This window comes from Nestor notabilis, unplaced genomic scaffold (assembly GCF_000696875.1).
Source record: "Nestor notabilis isolate BGI_N333 unplaced genomic scaffold, ASM69687v1 scaffold8246, whole genome shotgun sequence".
In the NCBI taxonomy this organism is placed as follows: Eukaryota; Metazoa; Chordata; class Aves; order Psittaciformes; family Psittacidae; genus Nestor; species Nestor notabilis.
The window spans coordinates 38,009-58,490 of NW_009932322.1; the positions used below are offsets into that span (position 1 = coordinate 38,009).

Consider the following 20,482-nt stretch of genomic DNA (forward strand, 5'->3'; position numbering starts at 1 on the left):
AAATAAGAGCATACAGCCTGTAGTTGCCTATCCTTAGGGCTCTCTAATCATGCTAACCTCAGACCTTACATGCTTCCCTTCCCCATTTACAGCCCCTTTCTTTCCACTCAAGGTCCTTCAGGGTAATTCTCTGTTCACAACCCGTGCTATTCACTTTATTTCCCAGCAGGTTTGGTGTCAGTATATAAGAAAGAACCATGCACAATTAAATATAAGAGATCTTAGAAAAAATATTTTGAGTAAAATGAAAGTATCTCACCCATTTTGCTCTGAGGAAACCTTCAGTAGTGGTGTCTTCTCTGTAAAGCCAGTGTTTTTTGACCTTGAGCTGAATAATTTGGAAAAACTAAAATGATATCTTTGGAGGACAAAAAAAAAAAAAAAACAACAAAATCAAACACAATAAAAACATTAAGTCTGAAATACGATTCACTCCAGTTCTACATAATAGCTGGTACAAGTGCATCTAACTAGTTAAATGTTAAGAATGGTGTTCACCTAAATAAAGGTTTTCATTAAGTTTGAACTAGCCATGGTAGTTACTTCTTTATGGTCATGGGGGATGCTACTTTTTCATATAAGTTCACATTAATATACTTCATAAACATAAAATAATAGGATCATTTCTGTCCCGTAAATGTCATTTGAGACATAGGTCACCAGAAATCTACTAACATGTACAGTAACCTCAGCACCCTTTGTATTAGGGAAGAAAGATTTGTCCTGTAGCACAATCCTATCCCAACAGTTTCTGTCAAGTCTTGGTCCTGGTGCTGCAGAAAATTAACAGAGAGTAAACTTACCTCTTGCCATACTGCAGCTTAGCACTGTTAAGAAGTCTTTTGCTGAAATATAAATCCCAAATCTTAAGAAACAGCTGAATAATATCAAGCACAATCACAGCAGTCTAGGTAGGGGCAGGCTTCTGGGAGAGATTAAATAATTGAGCCATTTTGCAGTACTCAAGACCTGTATCTTCCACAGCCATTTCCCATCAAACCACCATTATTCAGACACACTCTGATTTATTCTGTTCAAAACTACAGCCACTGACCACCAGAAAGACCGAAAGAAATATGCTAGACATACAGTCAATATGCAGATAGCATTATTCCCAGAGACACTTAGAAGAAACCTAAAATTTATTCTGCTATTGCTGGATTGAAAAGGGAAAGAAATTATAAAATCATAGACAACTAATTAAATATACAAATATGTCTGATAATTCAATCTTCTAAATGCAAGGACAGTCCAAAAAGAAGGATCTGTGTATTTAACCTTATAGCAAATGGAAGACAGCGGAATTTCCTATCATTTGTAGACATATGTGCGAACTCACACTTTGTAAAATTAAAACCTCCAGTTAATACTTCAGCTTGCTTGTTTAGCACTGCTATCTATCTATCTAGTGCTATTCTAGGTGTGGAGCAACTGGATATGTTTATATCATCTTCGAGTGGCACAAATGTCATTCAAACTCTGCTGTAAGCACCGTATTTGCAATCTCAGCAGAAGAGAATGAATGAGTTATAGAGACTGAATTATCTGGTACCTCAGGTCAAATGTTGGAAAGACTACAATTCAGGTGCTACATTGCACTGACACTTCATCTGTGAAGAGATAAGTGCAAACTCTGAAGCTAAGTGCTTCCATTTTTAAATAGGAGAATACCATTAACACAAAAAGTTTAACTAGGTGGAGAAACTGGTATTTTGAAGCAAGTGCTGTTCTAATATTAACATGGCCTTAGATGTAAAAGATTACCTAGTGCTTTTACAAAATATAATCCATAAGGGTAAAAAAAGCAGTGTCAGGACTTGAAATGTGTGCTCACTGAGCATTGCTGATATGCTCCTGATATGCAGGCTAATCCCTGCCTACCAGTATGTTCAAAGTTTGTATCCAAAGGTGACAATTTTAATGGTGGACCTTGAACTTGTGCAGTCAGAAATTTAACTCATGCAAAGACCGATTAGCTGTTTCTGCTTTTAAATAAATTATGCCACTCTACACAAAAAAAGGCTCCAAATAAAATGTATAGTATGCTGTTCTGATCTAACCTCATATTGTGCACACCATTAACCTTTGCACACTTACTCTTCTTCTTTTTCTCCTAGCACATGTGCAATCTGAAATTAATAACCAGAAAACTTTCTACAAAAACTTCCATTTTCCTCTAATTGTTAGGGCTTGGTACCAACACTGCTTTGCATTACAAAGGCATACATATATCTACTGACAATCCCCCCACCTCAGCAGGTCTTCACCACTATTGTGAATAGACCATTATGAGAAGAGACCTGAAGGACAAAGCAACCACAGCAATGCCAACCAGAAAGAAAGAATAAAAGTTTGGTGGAAGGTTGTTTATGCGTAATGACATAGGTGTAAATGACAAAACCTGAGGTAAAGGATCCAGAACGTTAGTTAAAGACATCACTTTTGCAAAAGCACAATTGTTATCCCCACCTGCCAGTATAGGTATTGCCACTTTTAAATGGAACTTTAAAATGTAGAGCTTTACAGATTGTCAACAATGGCAAATACAGTAAAAACGGAAAAGGTCTTCAGATAAAGTGAAAACAATTAATACATGACAACATCAATTTGCAGAGAGTAAAAACACATGGACAAGAATAAGCAGCAGGAAACAGCCAGGCTTAACAAAACATAAATAATTAGAGAAAAAACAGAAGAGCCTCAACTCCCCCGTGATGTGATTACTCTAATTAGAGAATGAGAGTAATACAAACAATAAAGCTAATCAAGGCGTATAAGAATCTTGAAGGCTGAAAGCCTAGAAAGAAAAGTTGTAATAGCATCATGAAAAAATAACATGGATTATAAAAACAAAAATCATCCCTGAACAGGGAGCCTAATGCAATCCCCTCTGTGCCCCTTGCACTTCTGCAGAGGCTCTATTCGTGAGATTTGGTCATCCACTTCATCAAAAGATAACAGAGATCATCTGCAAACAAAATCTAGGAAAGCCCAAAAGCCTCCTGCTATCAGAGGAGCAAGTCTAAAGTGCTCAGAAACCTTCTTAGTCTCATTCTTGGTGCTTCTCAGCCCTGCAAGTGGATGGCAGTTGACACTGTCTAAATAAGGGAAAGAAATCAATGTGACACATTTAAAAATCTAGGATAGTTCACACTTTGAAGGTTTCTTCACAATCAAAAGAGCTAGAAACTTTGGTTTTACCTAGATGCTAGAATGGAGTGCAACCCAGCTCTACTGAGCAATTCAGCAACATAACCAAGGAGCTAATCACAAGGTCAGCTCATTAGCCCATTGTGGATAGACCCATTCATAGGATAAGAAGACTGCTCTGGATTTATACTATGTACAGTTGAGGAGCTGGTAAGCTGAACACCAATTGTGTTTGCTGTTCTTCTCTCATGGTTCAGACTCAAAAATCATTAGCATTTTATACATCAAATATGAGAAGAGACATGAAATAATCGCATTTACAAATGTACACATTTATATGTAGGCAGGCACATGGATCTTCACACAAAAACCCACCATTCTCATTTTCCCTTTCATTCAAAATTCATGGGAGAAAACTAAAACCAAAAGCTATGGAAAAAAGTATTTTACAAGGACTTCAAAGACTTACAAAGTACCATTGATATGGAAAGATCCATATAGAACTGACATCAGGAAAAGAAAAGCTTATCCTGCCTCCTGTACAACCACAGCTGTGGCCACATTCTTTCTCACATTTGTTACAACTGGGTATGGTTTTATTTTAATTAAGAGAAATCTTTCAAATAGAAGACTGTGTTCTTAACCACTTGGCTACTGCTGTGAATCATATATACAGATTTTGGTTCTCTCTGCAGGAGTATAGGTTTGTTCTGATGAAGTGTGTTTTCTGAGCTGGTTACTTGCAGTCATAGTCATATTTTCCAATTGCTAATTTTTCAAGCAATTACAATTTCTGACTGTCTCCATAGTAACCCAGAAGAGGAACCAGCATTGTAAGAGGGCTGTCCACACCCCAGATGAAGCTCTAGTTGCCTGACAGCAGCTGGAGAAGGATCTCACTCACCGCATGAAAAATTATGATGGTCCAAATGCAAATCCCAAGCATCTATTGCAGAAGTTTCAAAACCTGTGGCTGTGCCTCTGCTCCCACATGAGCAAGGTTCACACTCTTTTGGTGGCAATTTGCACTTTTCTACAGCTATACAGCAAAGATACAACCTTCAATCTCCTACATTCATTTGAGCACTTAAAGGAGAAGCAGGCTTCTCTGTCCTCCTGGCCATATGGAGAGGTACAGGGAGAACAGGAGAGGAAAGGAAGAGATGTGGGAGACTCTAGTTGCTCCCACTGATGGACTGTTGACTCCTCAGATGTTATCCAGAGTTGGTGGCTGAAGAGTGCTGCAGGTTCCACCTACAACACACGGCTGTTTCCCATTGCCTGCAGGTGATAACTTCCAAAGTCGTCAGGGGACTTTGGATGAAGTCCACAAAGAGAACTCAATTCCTGTTGTTGAGCACCAGACCTGCCCCCCAGTCATATTTTCAGGGATTTCCTAATACACCACTTTAAATGAAAGGGAAGGGAAGACTTTGTAGTTGCAACTGTTGTTCAACAATAAGCCACCTTTCAATCCCAAATACACTACAGCAGAGGGCAACAAAAGATGTAAACACCCAACAAGAAGAACCTGAGAAAGGAAAAGACCATATTCATCCTAGTTGGCTTGCAATACTTAAAATATTCACTAGATTTGGCTAGAACCTATTATTTAGCCTTGTATTGAAAAGCTTAATCAAGCCACACAATACATTAAGTTTTCACTTATAATAAAAAGCATACATTTTAAACATCAGCTAATATAATGCTTCATCTGCCATATGCTATATGTCATGCATGCAACTATCAGCAAAAGAGCTATTTCTGTGACAACAGAAAGCAATAATTCTCACTTCTACAGAAAGGATTTGGTCAGAATTGAAGAAGAGGTGAATATGGAAGCATAAGTATTATGCATCAACAGTTTTGAACATAACTTCTTGGATATTTCACTGTATCAAAAATTAAAAGCAGAATCTCTTCAGAGAAAAAGAGTATTAGCATGTTTCCCTGAATAAAGAAAAAGAAAAGAAAAGAAAAGAAAAGAAGAAAAAGAAAAAGAAAAAGAAAAAGAAAAAGAAAAAGAAAAAGAAAGAGAAAAAACCACCACACCAGTTTTTGGCCCCATTTGAAAAACAGTTTTCCACCAAATTTGGTATTTGTTGTTTTCTGTTCAAGTCCACATTTGGACAATGGTACAAATTGTGCTGACCATCATCATAGCATTCAATTTTTAAACATTTACTGTGTACTAAGCAGATGTTAACATATATCTGTCAACATTCTGATATATATGTGCCCACACAAAGACACAAGCCTCCATCATGTCTTCTCCTCAGTGGCAGCACGTCACAGGGAACTGTTATGAGTACCCATCACAAATGAAGTATAGTCAACTGATATACTAAGAGTCAAGGGAAGGATCAAAGACTCCAGAGCTTATATCTCTAAACAGGCTCCAGACATTTACTGATGACTGCTTTATGGTAACATCAACTAAATCAGCAAATAACCTCTAGACCCTTTAAAAGCATTCACCATTAAGATGTCAGAAAAATTTAGCAATGAAAGCATTACTTAATACAGACTCATTTTCTCTTTGACTTTCCTAATTTTCTATTAGACAGGACTGGACAGGACTGGACAGAATTCCCCAGAGAACTGTGGTGCTGGTGCTACCTGACAGCAAAACATTGCACAAGGCACAGCCAACTGGCAGGTATCATATTGACAAGCATCTGCCATGCTAAGACCCTGGGCAAGTAAAGAACATGCTTAAGAAATATGTAGTGAAATGTGTGCTGAGATTTTCCAAGACAGAAATAGTTCCTTATATAGGGCAAGCACAATGTGCTTGCTTCATTCACTTCTGCATTTGGAGAGTGAATGCATCCTACAAGAGCATGTGGTAGCGGTCTTTCCTCCTTCATTTGTGCAATATTCTGCTATTTTAAGAAATGGGGCAATTTTAGGTTCAGAAATAGCTTGGAAATAGAATGCTTCCTGTGTTTGGGTTGGTTTTTTTTAATCAAATCAGACTTTCTAAGGTTATTGTACTTCCCTGAAAAATGAAATTTTCAGATACCTCCAGGACTTGGTAGTTCCTTTTTCATCAAGAGTCTTTGCCTGTCTCTGTCAGGGGAAGTCTCCACCAAGAAGATGTCAGGATGTGGTTAACAGATCAGTGCATCACTGCAGTGGGTGAAGCTAAAAGAAAGTACTTAATCCTTAAGCTGCCTTGAAGTTCCTCTAACTAAAAGGACCAAGCTGTTCTCCACACATTTCCCACTCCCATGTCAAGGCACCACAAGGTCCGGCCACCCTATGAGAGGAGCCAGGAACAGAGGGTGGCTGTGGATCTGGCAGAGCCATGACCTCCCTAACTAGGGACTATCCCACAGCACGCAGCAAGGAAGCAGGAACAGGAAAGGGACGGGGACCGGGACCAGCCCAGAACTTCATGATTACCCAGCAGACCCACAATGATGAGTCAGGTCAAAAAAGCCTGCCCTTTGAAGGACTGAGAAGTTGCACTGAAAAGGCATAACTGCTGTTTCCTCTTCTCTATTTTCTGCTTCAGCAAAGAAATTGGAAAGCTACAGGAGATAGCACACAAAAACTGCAGACATTCTGAAGGAGAAAATACATTTCAGGAGCAGCTGCTGCCAAAACAGTTTAGCTGTTGGCAACTGCCAGCAAGCTGCAAATTTGAAATAGGCACCAGTAGCTGGTATGGGTAATGGTCCAACTTCCGAAAACCCAGTTTCTATATGGATTACACAGATAACTGTTAAGACATATTATTCTCAATCGCTGCAGGGCATACTGAAAAATGAATCTGCTACAGGGAAGCAATTTATAAGCAACACTTTAAGCATGGTTACACTTGTAATACGTTAGCATATTCTGCAAGCCTGGCTTTTAAATGCCAGCATTTCTCTTTGGCATTCACAATGGGCTTTTAGTTTAAGCAGCTCTGGTACTAACTAAATTTATGACAAATAAAGCGAGGTTCACACATTTTTTGTAGTCTGTGAGGCAATTCCAAGAATCTCAAAAGTTAAGGAAGTTGTCACAACTTAATGTTTTAACTTCATATCTGAGCAGACTCTCTTAAAGATGCAATATGGAGCACTCAGATGATGGAAATAGGAACAGAAGGATAGGTCTGAGAAAAAAAATGTATGATGTGACCATCTCTAGAGAAGGTTATTCTTCGAGCATTGCAGTGATATGATGTTGTAGTCCTGGAGATTTGGGAGAACATATGTTGAACTATGAAGATTCAGGCTACATGAATTTAAGGATGATAAAAGAAAGGAAGTGCTATTAAAAGAAGACAACTGACCACCTTCCAGGTTGTGGAATGCTTTTCTACACAATGCTGAGACAGGATTATTTTGATATAATTTCCCTTAATCCAAGCAATGTAGTGACCTGTCACATGTAATTGTGCTTTGGGTTTACATAGTCTTATAATATACTCTTATGCCACCCGCCCCAGTTTTGAAGATTGAAAAGAGTAATTAGTGAGCTATACTTGGAGATGAGGTAATGAAGAAGCTATTTTTCTTTTCTTCTTTTTTTTTTTTTAACATTGATTTTAAAACTGTAGTTACTTGTTTCATTCCAAGACTTTGGAGATTACGTTTTTCATATTTGTAACTTTTAGAGAAAAAAAGTAATTTTGTCATTAAAAATGAAGTGTTTCCATTGCTTAGAGTTTTGGTTTTTTTTAAAAAAGGCCAGACAGATGTACAAAAAAGCTCATCAACAGGATGAAAAAATGTGACTCATTCCTGTGCCTGGAGAGTCGGTAGAGGTGAAGGCAAGCAGCAGGCCACTGCATGGCTTAAAAAGTCAGGCTGCCACCAAATTAAGCTTTGTTTTAAAAAAACATATGATGGATCCCAACTATTGTAAGCTTGCTGGGGCTTTTATTTTGCCCTTTGGTCACAATAAAATGAAACAAGTCAGGCTCAAGAACCCTTATATCTGGAAAGTAGTTGGTTTCTCATAAGGTGTTACAGTATAACTAAGACAACTTCTATGGCCTTTATGAAGATCCTGATCTCAGTGGACTGGCCCCAGCAAAAAAGCTAAAATTTTCTCCAAATCTAGGGAATGAGACACGGTACTCAGAGAAGAAACAGCAGTAAAACTTAAAGATAAATAATTTGCAGGAAAATATGTAACTATCATATATTGAAATAATGGGTATTTTTTCACTATAATGACAGTCCTTTTTTTTAATATAATTTTAGTTATAATGGTGGTATTAAGAATTCGTTTTCGAATTCTGGGTGAGCATACGGCACTGAGGTTATCTATATAACTTTTACCATGTAAAAGTCTGATCTAGGGTAGTTACAGTCACTGGTAGAGAGACCTCTTCAAATTATTTTCATCCTTCTTGTGTCCTATGTTGACTATACAATGAACCTGGAGAATTAACTCTGAGATAAGAAAGACTTCTTCACTAAATAATGTATAAGCCTCACACAGTGTACTAAAAAGTACTTTTTCCATCTACTTTTTCTTTGCTCTTAGATGAAGTCTCGTTTTCATACAGAAGACTTTTCACCAGAAAAGTTATTCAGTGTTGATTAGGAATACAAAAAACTATCAACAAGTCCTTCCAAACATAACTTCCTCATAACTCATTAACAAGTAACTTCCAAAACAAAGTAAACCCACATCACTAGTCATTGCATTCCATCTCAAATTGTATCAGAGACAATATTTTTAAAGCACTGAAAATCCCAGAGGAACAAATTAAAGAAACCAAATAGAATGAAAAGGTAGTTGATAATAACACAATATTTGCTTTTACAATTGAAGAATATTCAGTGAAACAAATAATTTATCCAAGAATAAATGCAGCTTTATCTCACAAAGATGATGCTCTTCCCTGCACTAATATCACTGTAATATATTAATATACGCAGTTAACAAGCCTCAGGAAACTCATTCCACAGTATTGGGTTCTGGTTTGCTACCAGACATCTTTTTCTACCTTAAAAGGCCTCAGACATCTATAGGTTCCTGAAGGCTATCACATCAGAGAAAGAGCTATTTAATTTATATTAAGAAGCAGCTTTAAAACACAAACTTTTGATTCAGTGTCATGGGAGATGAATTTGAAACACAAAGCTCTGAGCTTCATCTGAGATTCTCAAAATAAAAGAGGAAGGAAAAAAAAATAATAAAAGGATTATAGATAGTGCGTTGCAAAGAAACTGAGAATTTCCTTGTCTCATGCAGACAAATCATACTCAGCAAGTCTCTCCTCAGTTGGGGAAAACCGACTACAAAAATTAAGAATAATGATGTAATTTCAGCTTCTCCCTGATTTCATCTGTATTCCTGCTTCAGGTAAGGATATACTCCTGTGCACTGAAAAGTCAAAAAACAAAAATCATGCTCCTCAAGGTTCAGAAGGAAATTCCTTTTCCTATATGGCAGGTGGCTTTGTTCCGGCAACGCAGTTTAACTGTATGTCATATTTCTTGATTGCAATGATCTTGCCCCCGGTCACCCAGATGCCAGACTCTTCCCTTTCAGACATGGCGTTCCCTTTGGCCCTATACAGAGTGACACTTTGGTTACTCCATAGTCTCACAGAGGCGATTTCCTTCCATCTTTCTCCTGAAATAACGTAATCTTGATGAGAAATGTCATAATATTTTGCTATGCGTGGTCTAAAAATCACCATCCCAAAGATACATAAATCCTGGATATTGATCACCAGAAAAAAGATAGGATTCTGTTCAGTGGCTGCATGGACAATAAGCCTTTCCATACAGATGAAAATTTCTGGCCATCCAGACAAGAGGTGACATAAATAAGACCTAATTCTGTGCTCCCAAAGCAAAAAGGAAAAGTGGCAGTGCTGCTGACTTAGAGAAAAAAAAAAAAAAAAAGAAAAGAAAAGAATATTCACCAAGAGCTTATCTGCAGAAAAAGGGAAACCCCATGACCGCCCACTGTCGGCAGCTTCTTCCCCTTATTAAGACAGAAGGCTCCAAGCTGCTATACAAAGAGACAGATGAAAAAACAAAACCAATCAGTCCTTGCAAATGAACCACATTAAACAAGCAAGACAGCTGCAACTGTCTTCAAAATCAGAACTGGGATGAAGGATCTTTGTTACTGGTCCCACCCTGGCAGAGATGCTGTGGAGTACAGCTGATTTAGAAAGTTAAAGACAGAAGAAAGTTTCCAAGTGTTTCATTTTTCAGGCAGATACAGCACCTGAATATATTAATTTTCAATAAAACACACTTGTTAGCATTTTAAAAAGCATGAAAAAACCAAGGTTTTAGTAAGAAAAAAAAAAGCAAACCTTGTCCTTTGCTATGTGTTAGACCAGACAGTTATTGCAGCTATTTGATTATAAGCTCAAACAGATCAAAAAGGCTTAGTATTCTTGAATCAACAGCACCTCCAAATAAAAGAAGCCTGAAGCACACATCAGAAGCCTGAATGTAGGATAAAGTATACTGCTAACAAAACACAGTTTCTCACATGTATCTTTTGAATAAAACAACTCCAGAAACTGTTGCCAAGATAAACAGCTACTGCACTAAAAATTGTCTTTTTAATACAGGCTGCACAGGCAGTTTGCAAAAAGAAATTATCCATAGAGTGTGACATAGCAGGAAAACGGAAGGATACTCTGACAATATGGCAATGAAAAGGATAAAGGTAAGTGAATATTCCAGGCAGCAGAGCAACATACAAAGTCACCAAAAAAAAAAAAAGAAAAAGAGAGAGAGAGAAACACTAAAAAGCCCATAACCAAATATTGTTCTTAAAAGTTAATGAAGAGATAGCTCTTCTGCACCTCAAGAATCAATGCAGAATAATGGTTGTTCCTCTACACAAAAATAACCTCTTTAAAGCTCGAATAATGGAATCACATTTGAGTCATGGCACTTTGAAGTAGGTTACAGTTGCAAAGAATCATTTTAAAAACAAACAAACAAAAAAATGCTTATGAAAAGCAGAAGTCCATAGAGCACTGTCACAGAGAAAACAAAATGTATTATTTTAAGGTTATGCAATGTGAAAGTTAGTAAGAATAGTGGAAGAACTAAAGCTACAGGAATTATCTCCTCCAGAAGCATTAGAAAAAAGCATGGGCTGGAGAGAAAAAGTATCATGACACATGGCATAGCTAAAAGAACAGATTTTAACTTAAGACAAAAAGCACATAGACATACTAAACTTTAAAAAGGCCATTGATTTAGGAAGGAAGGATGGACTCCATCAACATTTGCAAGAGGTATGGTTAGAGTCTCAGCTCTGCAGTGTTTATACCAGTTTAAATACTAATTTATTTTGATCAATAACCAAATGCTGTAACCTCAAGAAGGACAAAGCATGCTTCTGCTTGCAACTTTCTTGTTAATGAAGACTAAATATGGTGTAGAACATGATACCATGAAGACCTCATCCCTGAAAAGATATATATGCAGCACAGGTAGGATCCATAAGGAAGCGAGTGTCAATACCTAATTCTGATGATCTCAAACCATTATACGTATGACCTAAATCTCCCCAGATTCATAGAGTTTCACAAGTATGAAAAGCCAGAAATGTCTTTCCTCCATCCTGTCTGCTTGAGCCTAAAACATTTCTTGGATTGACATATAAAGAAAACTAAATGATCAGTCCTACTCTGTATTGTAAATAAATTGAATAAATTGGTACAGTTGTCAACTGCTTTTGATGTGGAGTCCTTGTGTGTTCTGCCTCACAGACATCCAGATTTCCATCCGAAGGAAAGCATGACAGGTCTAATGACATCAGTGGAGCTTTTGTTAACTTTTATTGACAGACCTATATGTTCAAAACTGTGATTAGCATGATACTGATCTAGTCAAATCCTTATGACAATCTATCACTCTTTTCTGCCAAGGACAGACTGTCTTCTGTCAAAATAGAGTAGCTTGAATATTTCTGGTCCTATAACCATCTTCAATATTGCCATGCAACTTTGAACAGGTTTGTAATGGGTGCTTGTTGACACTTTTCTTGTAGTTAAAACTGTTTTACACAAGCTGATGTTCGAAATTTTTTACTTGGAAACATCACTTTTCCTTGCTGCTCTGGCTTAGCTCATTTTTGGGCACAGGCTACGATATGCCAAGTAGACATGAGCCAAAAACAATGTCTAAAATGCACAAATTCCATTGCGCCATTTCTGCAAAGAGCATTTACTCTTGTTGGCCTGCACTGGAAAGCACTGAAAGGCACAACATGCAGCACACAGAGCAGCTTGGCAAAGTAGCCATATAATGCTGATGGGTGCAAAATTGTGTATTTATATAATATTATGACATAGCCCTGCTGGTTTAGCTTACACAATTAAACACACATCAGAGGGAAAAGAAGCACATTCCTTGTCACCCTTCATTCTGGATTTACTCTTCCTTTTATCAGACAGATTCACTAAATTCAGGTTCATGCTTTACACTGTAAGAGGTTTACATGATGAGCCAGCTGTCAATAGAACCCTAAAGAGGATTGCAGCTTACATGTCATTGACGTGGCTGAGGAGGTAGAGTTGCTCCTATCACTCCTAGATTAGAGACAAAAGAATATTTGAGGCTGCTTTTACTTTTTTATTTTCTCAGCAGCAGAGAAAATAAATTGCATAAGACCGCAAGAGTGGGCAAAAAAAAGTCACTGTGAAATACTTACGTACCACATTCAAGGAAGTATTGTATTAATCCAGGATTACACTTCTTTCTTACAATAAATTTATCAATGGCACAATGTTTCCTTCTCAAACAGCAAGTGTAATGCTTGACCAGACATACCACTTCAATATAACTGCCAGCACTGCTGTCTGAGAGAAATGCTTTCATACTCCAACATTGCCAGAGCTCCACTTCAGGAAAGGAAGTCCTTAGAGAAACTGCTCAAGAATATCAGGGAGTGAATGGCAGATGGACTGTGTTTACTGTCTTTACCGACTAGCACATAAAAAGGAGTAGCTCAGAAAATGTGAGCAAAACCTTCAGCCTTTCGCAGCTGCTTCTGAATGATGCTAATTCATAGACCGTACTGAGTCAGTATCTTCTGCTGCACCCCTGAAAACTGTGAGTTGCTGTAACTGCCAATCTGTTTTCTACTTCACCCTGCCCAAAAGGAATCACATAAAAATGTGTGAAGTTAAAAAATAAGTGCATTACTTCTGAACCTACCCAGTTCTGGCAGACCTGCCTCCAGCTCACTGTGCTGTCCTAGACTTAGCTCCAACCTGCTGTGGACAGAGCTCTGCATGGTCTCTGACTTCTGGCGGTCCATTAGCACAATTATTACAGGTTGCCCCTGCAGTCCCATTAGTACCTATTAAGCAGAGAATTGCTTGCTTGGTCACTGTCTGTAAGCATTTTGGTGACTCATTTATCAGCTACTGCTGTATTTCAGAGACTAAATCACTTGAGCTCCTTACAAATAGGAGGTTTTTAAAAAAGCCATATGATTTGCCAGACTACAAGCTGTGACCTTTTTTTTTTTACCTTAATTCACTGGCTAATTTCTTCCATCTGCATTTATCTATTTTGCCATCAGCTATATTCAATTTAACATGAATTTCAGTTCTTAAATGTATGACCACCACTACCCTGGAAATTTTCACTGTGGCTGGGGAATGATTTCCAGTGCTTCTAACAAAAGAGGACAAACCACTCTGATGTTAATTAATTCTAATGGGAGAGACATTCAAAGTGCTGGGCAGACTGAAACACATCTCTATCACCAAGAAGAACTATGCTCTAAAATATCTGTTTCTAACAGTAATCTTTGGGAACAGGGAAGCCAGGGGAAAGGTTCAAGCCTTAAAGCTAAATGGTCCAAACTTACTGACAAAAATCAGATTCCTGTCCCTGACTCCTATTCTCAACTATTTTTGGCTGCATTTTCAGAGTTTGTCTTGTTCTATCCTTCAAATTCAGGGCCTGAGCCCATGGAAAAGTTGCCATGTTTTCATGAAGACCATTTACAACCCAACTACAATGCCTCAATGACTGCCTATCTGCATGTCTATCTGATGCAGTGGTATATGTAAAGGCCATGGATTTCCAATGTTTTATTTTCCTTCTCCCCAGCAACTGTCAGCAAAGACTCTATTGTTCTTCCCCATATAAAGTTTTTGCACATACACACCTACATAGCAGAAAATTAGGGACAAACCTGAATTCACATTAATAAGCATAATTTGACCGCCTGCTAGTACAAAGTTCTCATTCACACAAGTTGGTTAGTGTGTCAGAAACACTACCTGCACATAGGTACATCAGCCAGGAATGAAGCACACCCAACATTTTTTCAAAGAAAAAGCTTTATTGAGGGACACTGAGTGACTGAGTTGTTTGCTTCATCTTACATGGATGGATAGCTACTCCTCACATCAGCTACCCTTAGCCCCATGTGTGTCCTCCTGCTCAACTGGGGCTGCCTCTGTGCAACTGTATTGGGTCTGGCTGGGATGGAGTTAATTTTCCCCATAGCAGCCCTTGCAGTGCTGTGCTTTTGTACTTGTAGCTAGAAGGGTGTTATGGCTACTGCTGAGCAGTGCTCACACAGCATCAAGGCTGTCTCTACAACATTCTCCCTCATCAGCCAGGACAGCTGACCCAGACTAGCCAAAGAGATATTCCATGATGGCTGCTCAGCAACAAAAGCTAAGGAAAAGGAAGAGGAAGAGGGGGCGGAGGGAGGGTGTGTGATTAATTATTTATGATGTTTGTCTTGCAACTACTACACGTACTGAAGCCCTTCTTCCTGGGAAGTGGATGGACATTGCCTTCTGATGGGAAGTAAAATAAATCTTCTGTTATCCTTTGTTTCTGCATGTGACATTTGCTTTTGCTTTGTTAAACTGCCTTAATCTTGACCCCTTGTTGGTTTTATTCATCTTGTTTTCTCCTCCACCCTGTCCTGCTGAGGAGGGAGCAATAGAGAGTTTTGGTGGGCACCTGGTGTCCAGCCAGGATCAACCCAGCACAGACAGCAACACATTGCTTTACAAAGTCTGGCTGGCTGGCTGGCTTAACCCTTCAATCATATAATGTAAAAAAAGCATCACTGACATTAAAGCTTCCCCCCTGCTTAAACAGAGGTTTACATGAGGAAACAGCTGTCCAACCCCAAAGAGGATTGTAGCTTGTATGTTATTGGCATCTTTCCACAATTGGCCTAAGAGGTCTAAAAAAGACAAACCCCACATAACCATATTACTAGCCATTAGGAAGAGAGCAGCTGCTTGCCAAATTCAACAGTTTTAGGCAATGTCACAGGGATTCAATTGAAACATTGGATCTTTGGAGGTCGGTACACTGCAAATTTTTCTTTGAGACACGAGTTCAGTTTTTAGCCTGGCAGCTGGAAAAGTGTGAAGCAGTTAATTAGTACCCCCTAATTCTTTCAACAGAGCACTTAAAACCAAAAATTAATAGTGGTGGATTTTTGTTTAACGAAATGTCCTATCAGAATCTAAAATCAATCAAGTGGCTACATGGGTGTGCTGTGGTCTTAGTCTGCTGCTGATGGAACAGAAACTGTAGTACATGGCCAATTTGAGATACTGTAAATAGTTACAAGAAATAAGCACTGAGATGATGAATAGTATGCAGCAACAGAGAAATTAAATAACTCTGAACACACGGTAATCTATCATGAGTGAGATCTGTTTCTTGTTTGTTTTGTTGTGGGGTTTTTGTTGGTGTTTTGGTTTTTTTGATTTTGTTTTTTTTTATTTTGGTGTGGGGTTTTTTGTTTTTTTTTTCCATTAACAAGAAAAACGAAGTTAAAATCAGTCTTTTGCTGAAAACACTTTTACTCAAATGAAGCAAACACTCTGCTTAAGTCATACTACACAACTGCATTTCTGTCTCCCGTTACCACTCCAAGATGATTTTTCTAAGAAATGGGGAACAGTGATTTAGAAGGGAGTAGCGGAACTTCCTAATAACTTATTTATCTGTGTATTGTGCATAATGTTGTCTTTCTGTTATACTTTCTAACATTTGAGCTAAAAGTATGCTAGAGCTGCTTATTACTTATTTTTAGTTTTTCAGTTTTTTGAATGGTATTTTGTGAAGTAGTAGGGACAACAGCAGGGAGCTGTAATCTCAGTAAAGTCAGAGTCTCAGCAGTTCCATGCCTCTACACAGTTTGCTCAAGACAAGCTGTGTTGCAGCCACATGCCTCCATGTTAGCAGCAAATGCTTGAGAGACTATATTCAAAACCAAACAAACCAAATTGAATCAATTAGTAAAATCACAAACATCCTCAATATTATTTATTCACTGCAATGTCATAGCACTTAAAGATCCTCATGGGGAATCAAAATTCAGAAACATTCACTACAGGTAAGAAATTGAAAGAAAACCAGAAGCATCACCATTCAGGCAGCAAGCAAGATCACTAGAAGCTATACAAGAATAACGAATGTGGCTGTTTGCTGTGAAGTCATCTATCTGTCCTGGACTCTCTCTAATGTTTGTGTGATTGACATGAAAATCAGAATGGTTCCTACACAAACATGCAATTATGGTGTGAAAATGACCACTTTGCCTGTTTGACTGTTGAATAGAAGATGATCCCATTTTATTCTAATAGCCAGAGATCAAAATTAGTCTTACAACACATAAAAAATGTGTTTTGAATGTTTTTGAGGGTTTTTTCCTCAGTCTGTTTCCCCTGTCTGAAGAAGCTTTTAAATTGTCACATAAATTTTACTTATCTAGACAGTAACCATGTCTTCTTGACATCTAATTCTAAGTCTCATGAATGTCATTTAAAAGTAGCAATACATCAACATAATTAAAAATCAAAATTGAGATTTATAATCCCTCACTCCTAAAGGCATAACTTCACTTTCATAGTGACTTTTCAGTGTAAAATAGCTTATCCTTTCCCAGCTTCTCTAACAGGAAAAACAATTGCAATCTTTCTGTTGTATTACTGCAAACTGAGAATACAATAGACAGTTTAAACTCACTGACTTCCTCATTGCAAAAAATCTCTCTACTGATCCTGGCATCACAATCACAGGGCAAAGGAAGAGTTAAATATGGTTGATTGTTTTTACTTTTTTTTGCATAAGTGACCATTACATAAGTGAAACTGCAGGACAGGAGAAATGCTGAGAGAAATAGTTTTGTTTGATGAAACACAAATTCAAGCAGATTCCAAAAAAGAGATTGGGTTTTTTTTTGTTATCCCAGAGATGAATCTTCCTAATGAGGCACAAAGATTAAAGAAAAAACTTCCAAGCTATTGTATTATACGACTAGCAAGTTCCAGGGCCAAATTCATCCAAATATACCTTCAGTGGAGTAACAATGGAGCTTGGTTTCATCACCTTGCTTTCACAGCCTAATTTCTCATGAAAAGTTCATGATATAATGAATTGTACAGCTGCCAACCTTTTTTTTTTCCTTTCCTAAGAAGACAGTGTTATTATCTGACCACCTAAAGGAGGTAAACCAGCAATTACATCAAAGAAAGAAAGGCAATATGAAATTAATGCCACAGGGTCGAGTTACTCTATTACTCCCCTCTTCCACCGCCTTCCACCACTTTTATGTTCCAATGAATGCCCTTCTGTTTTCAGTAGTAAAATTTTAAATAGCAACACAAAGTCATCGGTTACATGAGATTTAGAGTTAGTATTCAACTCATTTCTATAGTTGGCCTTCAAGTCTTACTAACTCCTAAGCCAAAAACAGCTGACCTCACCCCACTCCTGGGGATCACCAAGGAGGATTTCAGATTTGGTTGATACAAAGCCATGCTGTCAGGCTTTTTCTGTGGAAGTAGCACCGATGATGATGATGACACGGAGGCAACCAGCAGCCTTTTTTGTGGCCACATCCTGTATGTACAGGGACAGAAATAGTCTGTGCTATTGGAGATTATCAGGGCTGGCCTGAAGAGCATTGCTCATGCTGCCACAGAGCAGCATGAAATCATCCTGCAAGGTAAGGGGCTTCCAAGCCAAAGAAGGTGGCTTGGACCAATGTCTGTCAACCTCAAAAGCAGCTTTGACATAACTGTAATGAAAAAGAGCCTTGTCAATCCATTGTTTAAAGGCTGAGGAAAATAAGAGAAGTGCAAAGTCAAAATGCAGGCTTCAGTGCCACTTTGCAGAATTTAAAACTTGTATTTCTGACACACAAAACTACACCACAGTTCAGTGAAAATGTACACCCTAGGCCAGGCACATTCCCACTCAACACCACTGGAGCTTCATCCATAGTCCACTTAAAGAGGCATGGCTGCATTTCCCACAGCAAGCAGGACCAAAGGAATTAATGCTGTTCACAAGAAAGCAGACAGGCTTATTTTAAGGGGAAGGATGCTCTGGAAAGGCAAAGTCATCAGAGTGACCACCGTGGATGTCCCAGGCCTCCTTACACGGAGCCAAGGGAGCTTAAAGCAATGGAGTAAGAAGTCAGAAGGTACTAGTCTTAAATAGACAAAGTAAATAGGAAGGCATTTTGACAGCCAGGCAGTCTGTACACTGACCACAAAATACCTGCACGACTGTGCTGCAGTCAGTCCAGAAGAAGGTGGACATCTATGACCCTAGGAAAAGGGTCCTGCCTAACTCAAGAACACGTTCTTCGAGGTTATTTCAGGGACTGAGATAAATCCCCTGTTCTGTTAAATAGATTCTTTGGAAAGTCTTCTCTCAGTATACATTTGAACAATTTAGAGAACCTAGGAATCTTATCCCTGAAAGATAATTCAGCAATTTAAGTTAAGTAGATGCGTTAAACCAAAATCATACAGACATGCCAATTTAGTGAACCTCTTTGTGGAAAAAAAAAAGGATTTGGTCTCCTCTTTTTTAATTATCAGTAGTTATCTTTGCAAGCAAAAGAACAATTTACATTAAAAGCTGATTTTCATTCTAATGAACTAATCAAACAACTCGTGAGTCTGCAAAGGTTTATCCATGTTTTTTTCTGTATTCTGTTGAGCAGCCCCACTGAATTAAGGGTAATTACTCATACTGGAGGGGTCACACAGTATTTTAACTGCACCTCATGTGCATTGGCATAAATATATGCTAAGAAGAGCCAGAGAAGATTCATCTCCATGAAAAAAAAAAAAAAATAAATATTGGAGGAAAAAGAGAGGTAAAGATCAACAAGGATAAATTTCAGGAGATCCTTTCCTGAGCCCTAATATATTGCTATAGAAGTTTAGATATACATTTGTATGTAAGGGAGCATGGGCATGGCTGTTTAATTGTACATCTATTCCTAAATCACAATAACTACAGTTTACTCAACAGGAAAACTGTGTTATCAAAAGACCTGGAGGTACTGCCTGCACCTGCAAGAAGGCAGACTCCCCTGTGATTTAGTATTTTTCATCTCTGACACCCATGACCATGATTTCCAAACTGTAGTTTATAGGTTCACAGTAAGTTGTGTATTGCCAGTACACTGGAAAATAACAGAAAGAAGTTTAGCTACGGTGATAGCTGGTCCATAAGAATCACAGAGTCATGGAATGGTTTGGATTGGAAGGGACCTTTGAGATCATCTAGTTCCAACCCCCTGCCATGGGGCAGGGACACCTTCCACTAGACCAGGTTGCTCAAAGCCCCATCCAAACTGGCCTTGAACACTGCCAGGGATGGGGCAGCCACAGATTCTCTGGGCAACCATTATGACAATTGGCAAATCATTAAATAAATAGTACTTTTATGTTTAGTTTTAATTAATTAGGTTTTTTTAATCTGATTTCAACATTAAACTGCTTTGAAATCTACCCTGTTTTTTCCTGATTTCTAGCAGTGCAAGAAGAATCTCCAGCATCAGGTTCTGGAGAGTGTGCTGGCACTCTACTTCACCACTGCAATGATGTGAGCCACCTTGCTTGACGCAGACACCCCAAGGCAGGGTTTCAAGACCTGTGCTCTGCAGTAGCTTGGATTAGGTACAGCACTGTTCTCACTTTAAGTTCTGTCAAGTCACCTCTACAAATTCTCATAAATCTCAAAAAGGTTGACAGTCCACCCTGGCTGCCTTCCACACACTGTTGTTGTTGGTGGTGCAAAGCTTGCTCCATCATGCTACCAAAGAGGTTTAAGAAAGTAAATGTGTGAACAAGAAAGGGCTAAAAAGCCACCTGCAATATTTTTGAGTCTATAAAATGTTTCTAAATACTTACAAATAAAATTGCTGATGTTGTATCTGTCGCAACAGGAAATACTAGCACTCCCACCCCCAAAACCTGCACCTCTCCTGCTGGAGAAGAGGATGCACAAGGAGCACACACTTGATGTGTGGTGCATCAGCTGTCACAGTTGTGTTATTAGTGCCATTTTAGTATTTGCAATTTAGCTGTAGCGGTTCT

The 20,482-nt window shown here is 38.4% G+C and overlaps 1 protein-coding gene across 1 annotated transcript in view; it reads right to left on the reverse strand.

The window, feature by feature from the left end:
• Positions 1-20,482, reverse strand: part of LOC104407135 (P protein-like) — a gene marked incomplete at its 3' end in the record, with an annotated part of 55,069 nt that overhangs the window by 33,949 nt on the left and 638 nt on the right. The window contains exon 2 of the mRNA XM_010016323.1: positions 260-358. Coding sequence (XP_010014625.1) covers positions 260-358 — 99 coding nt within the window. The remainder of the gene's footprint in view (positions 1-259; positions 359-20,482) is intronic.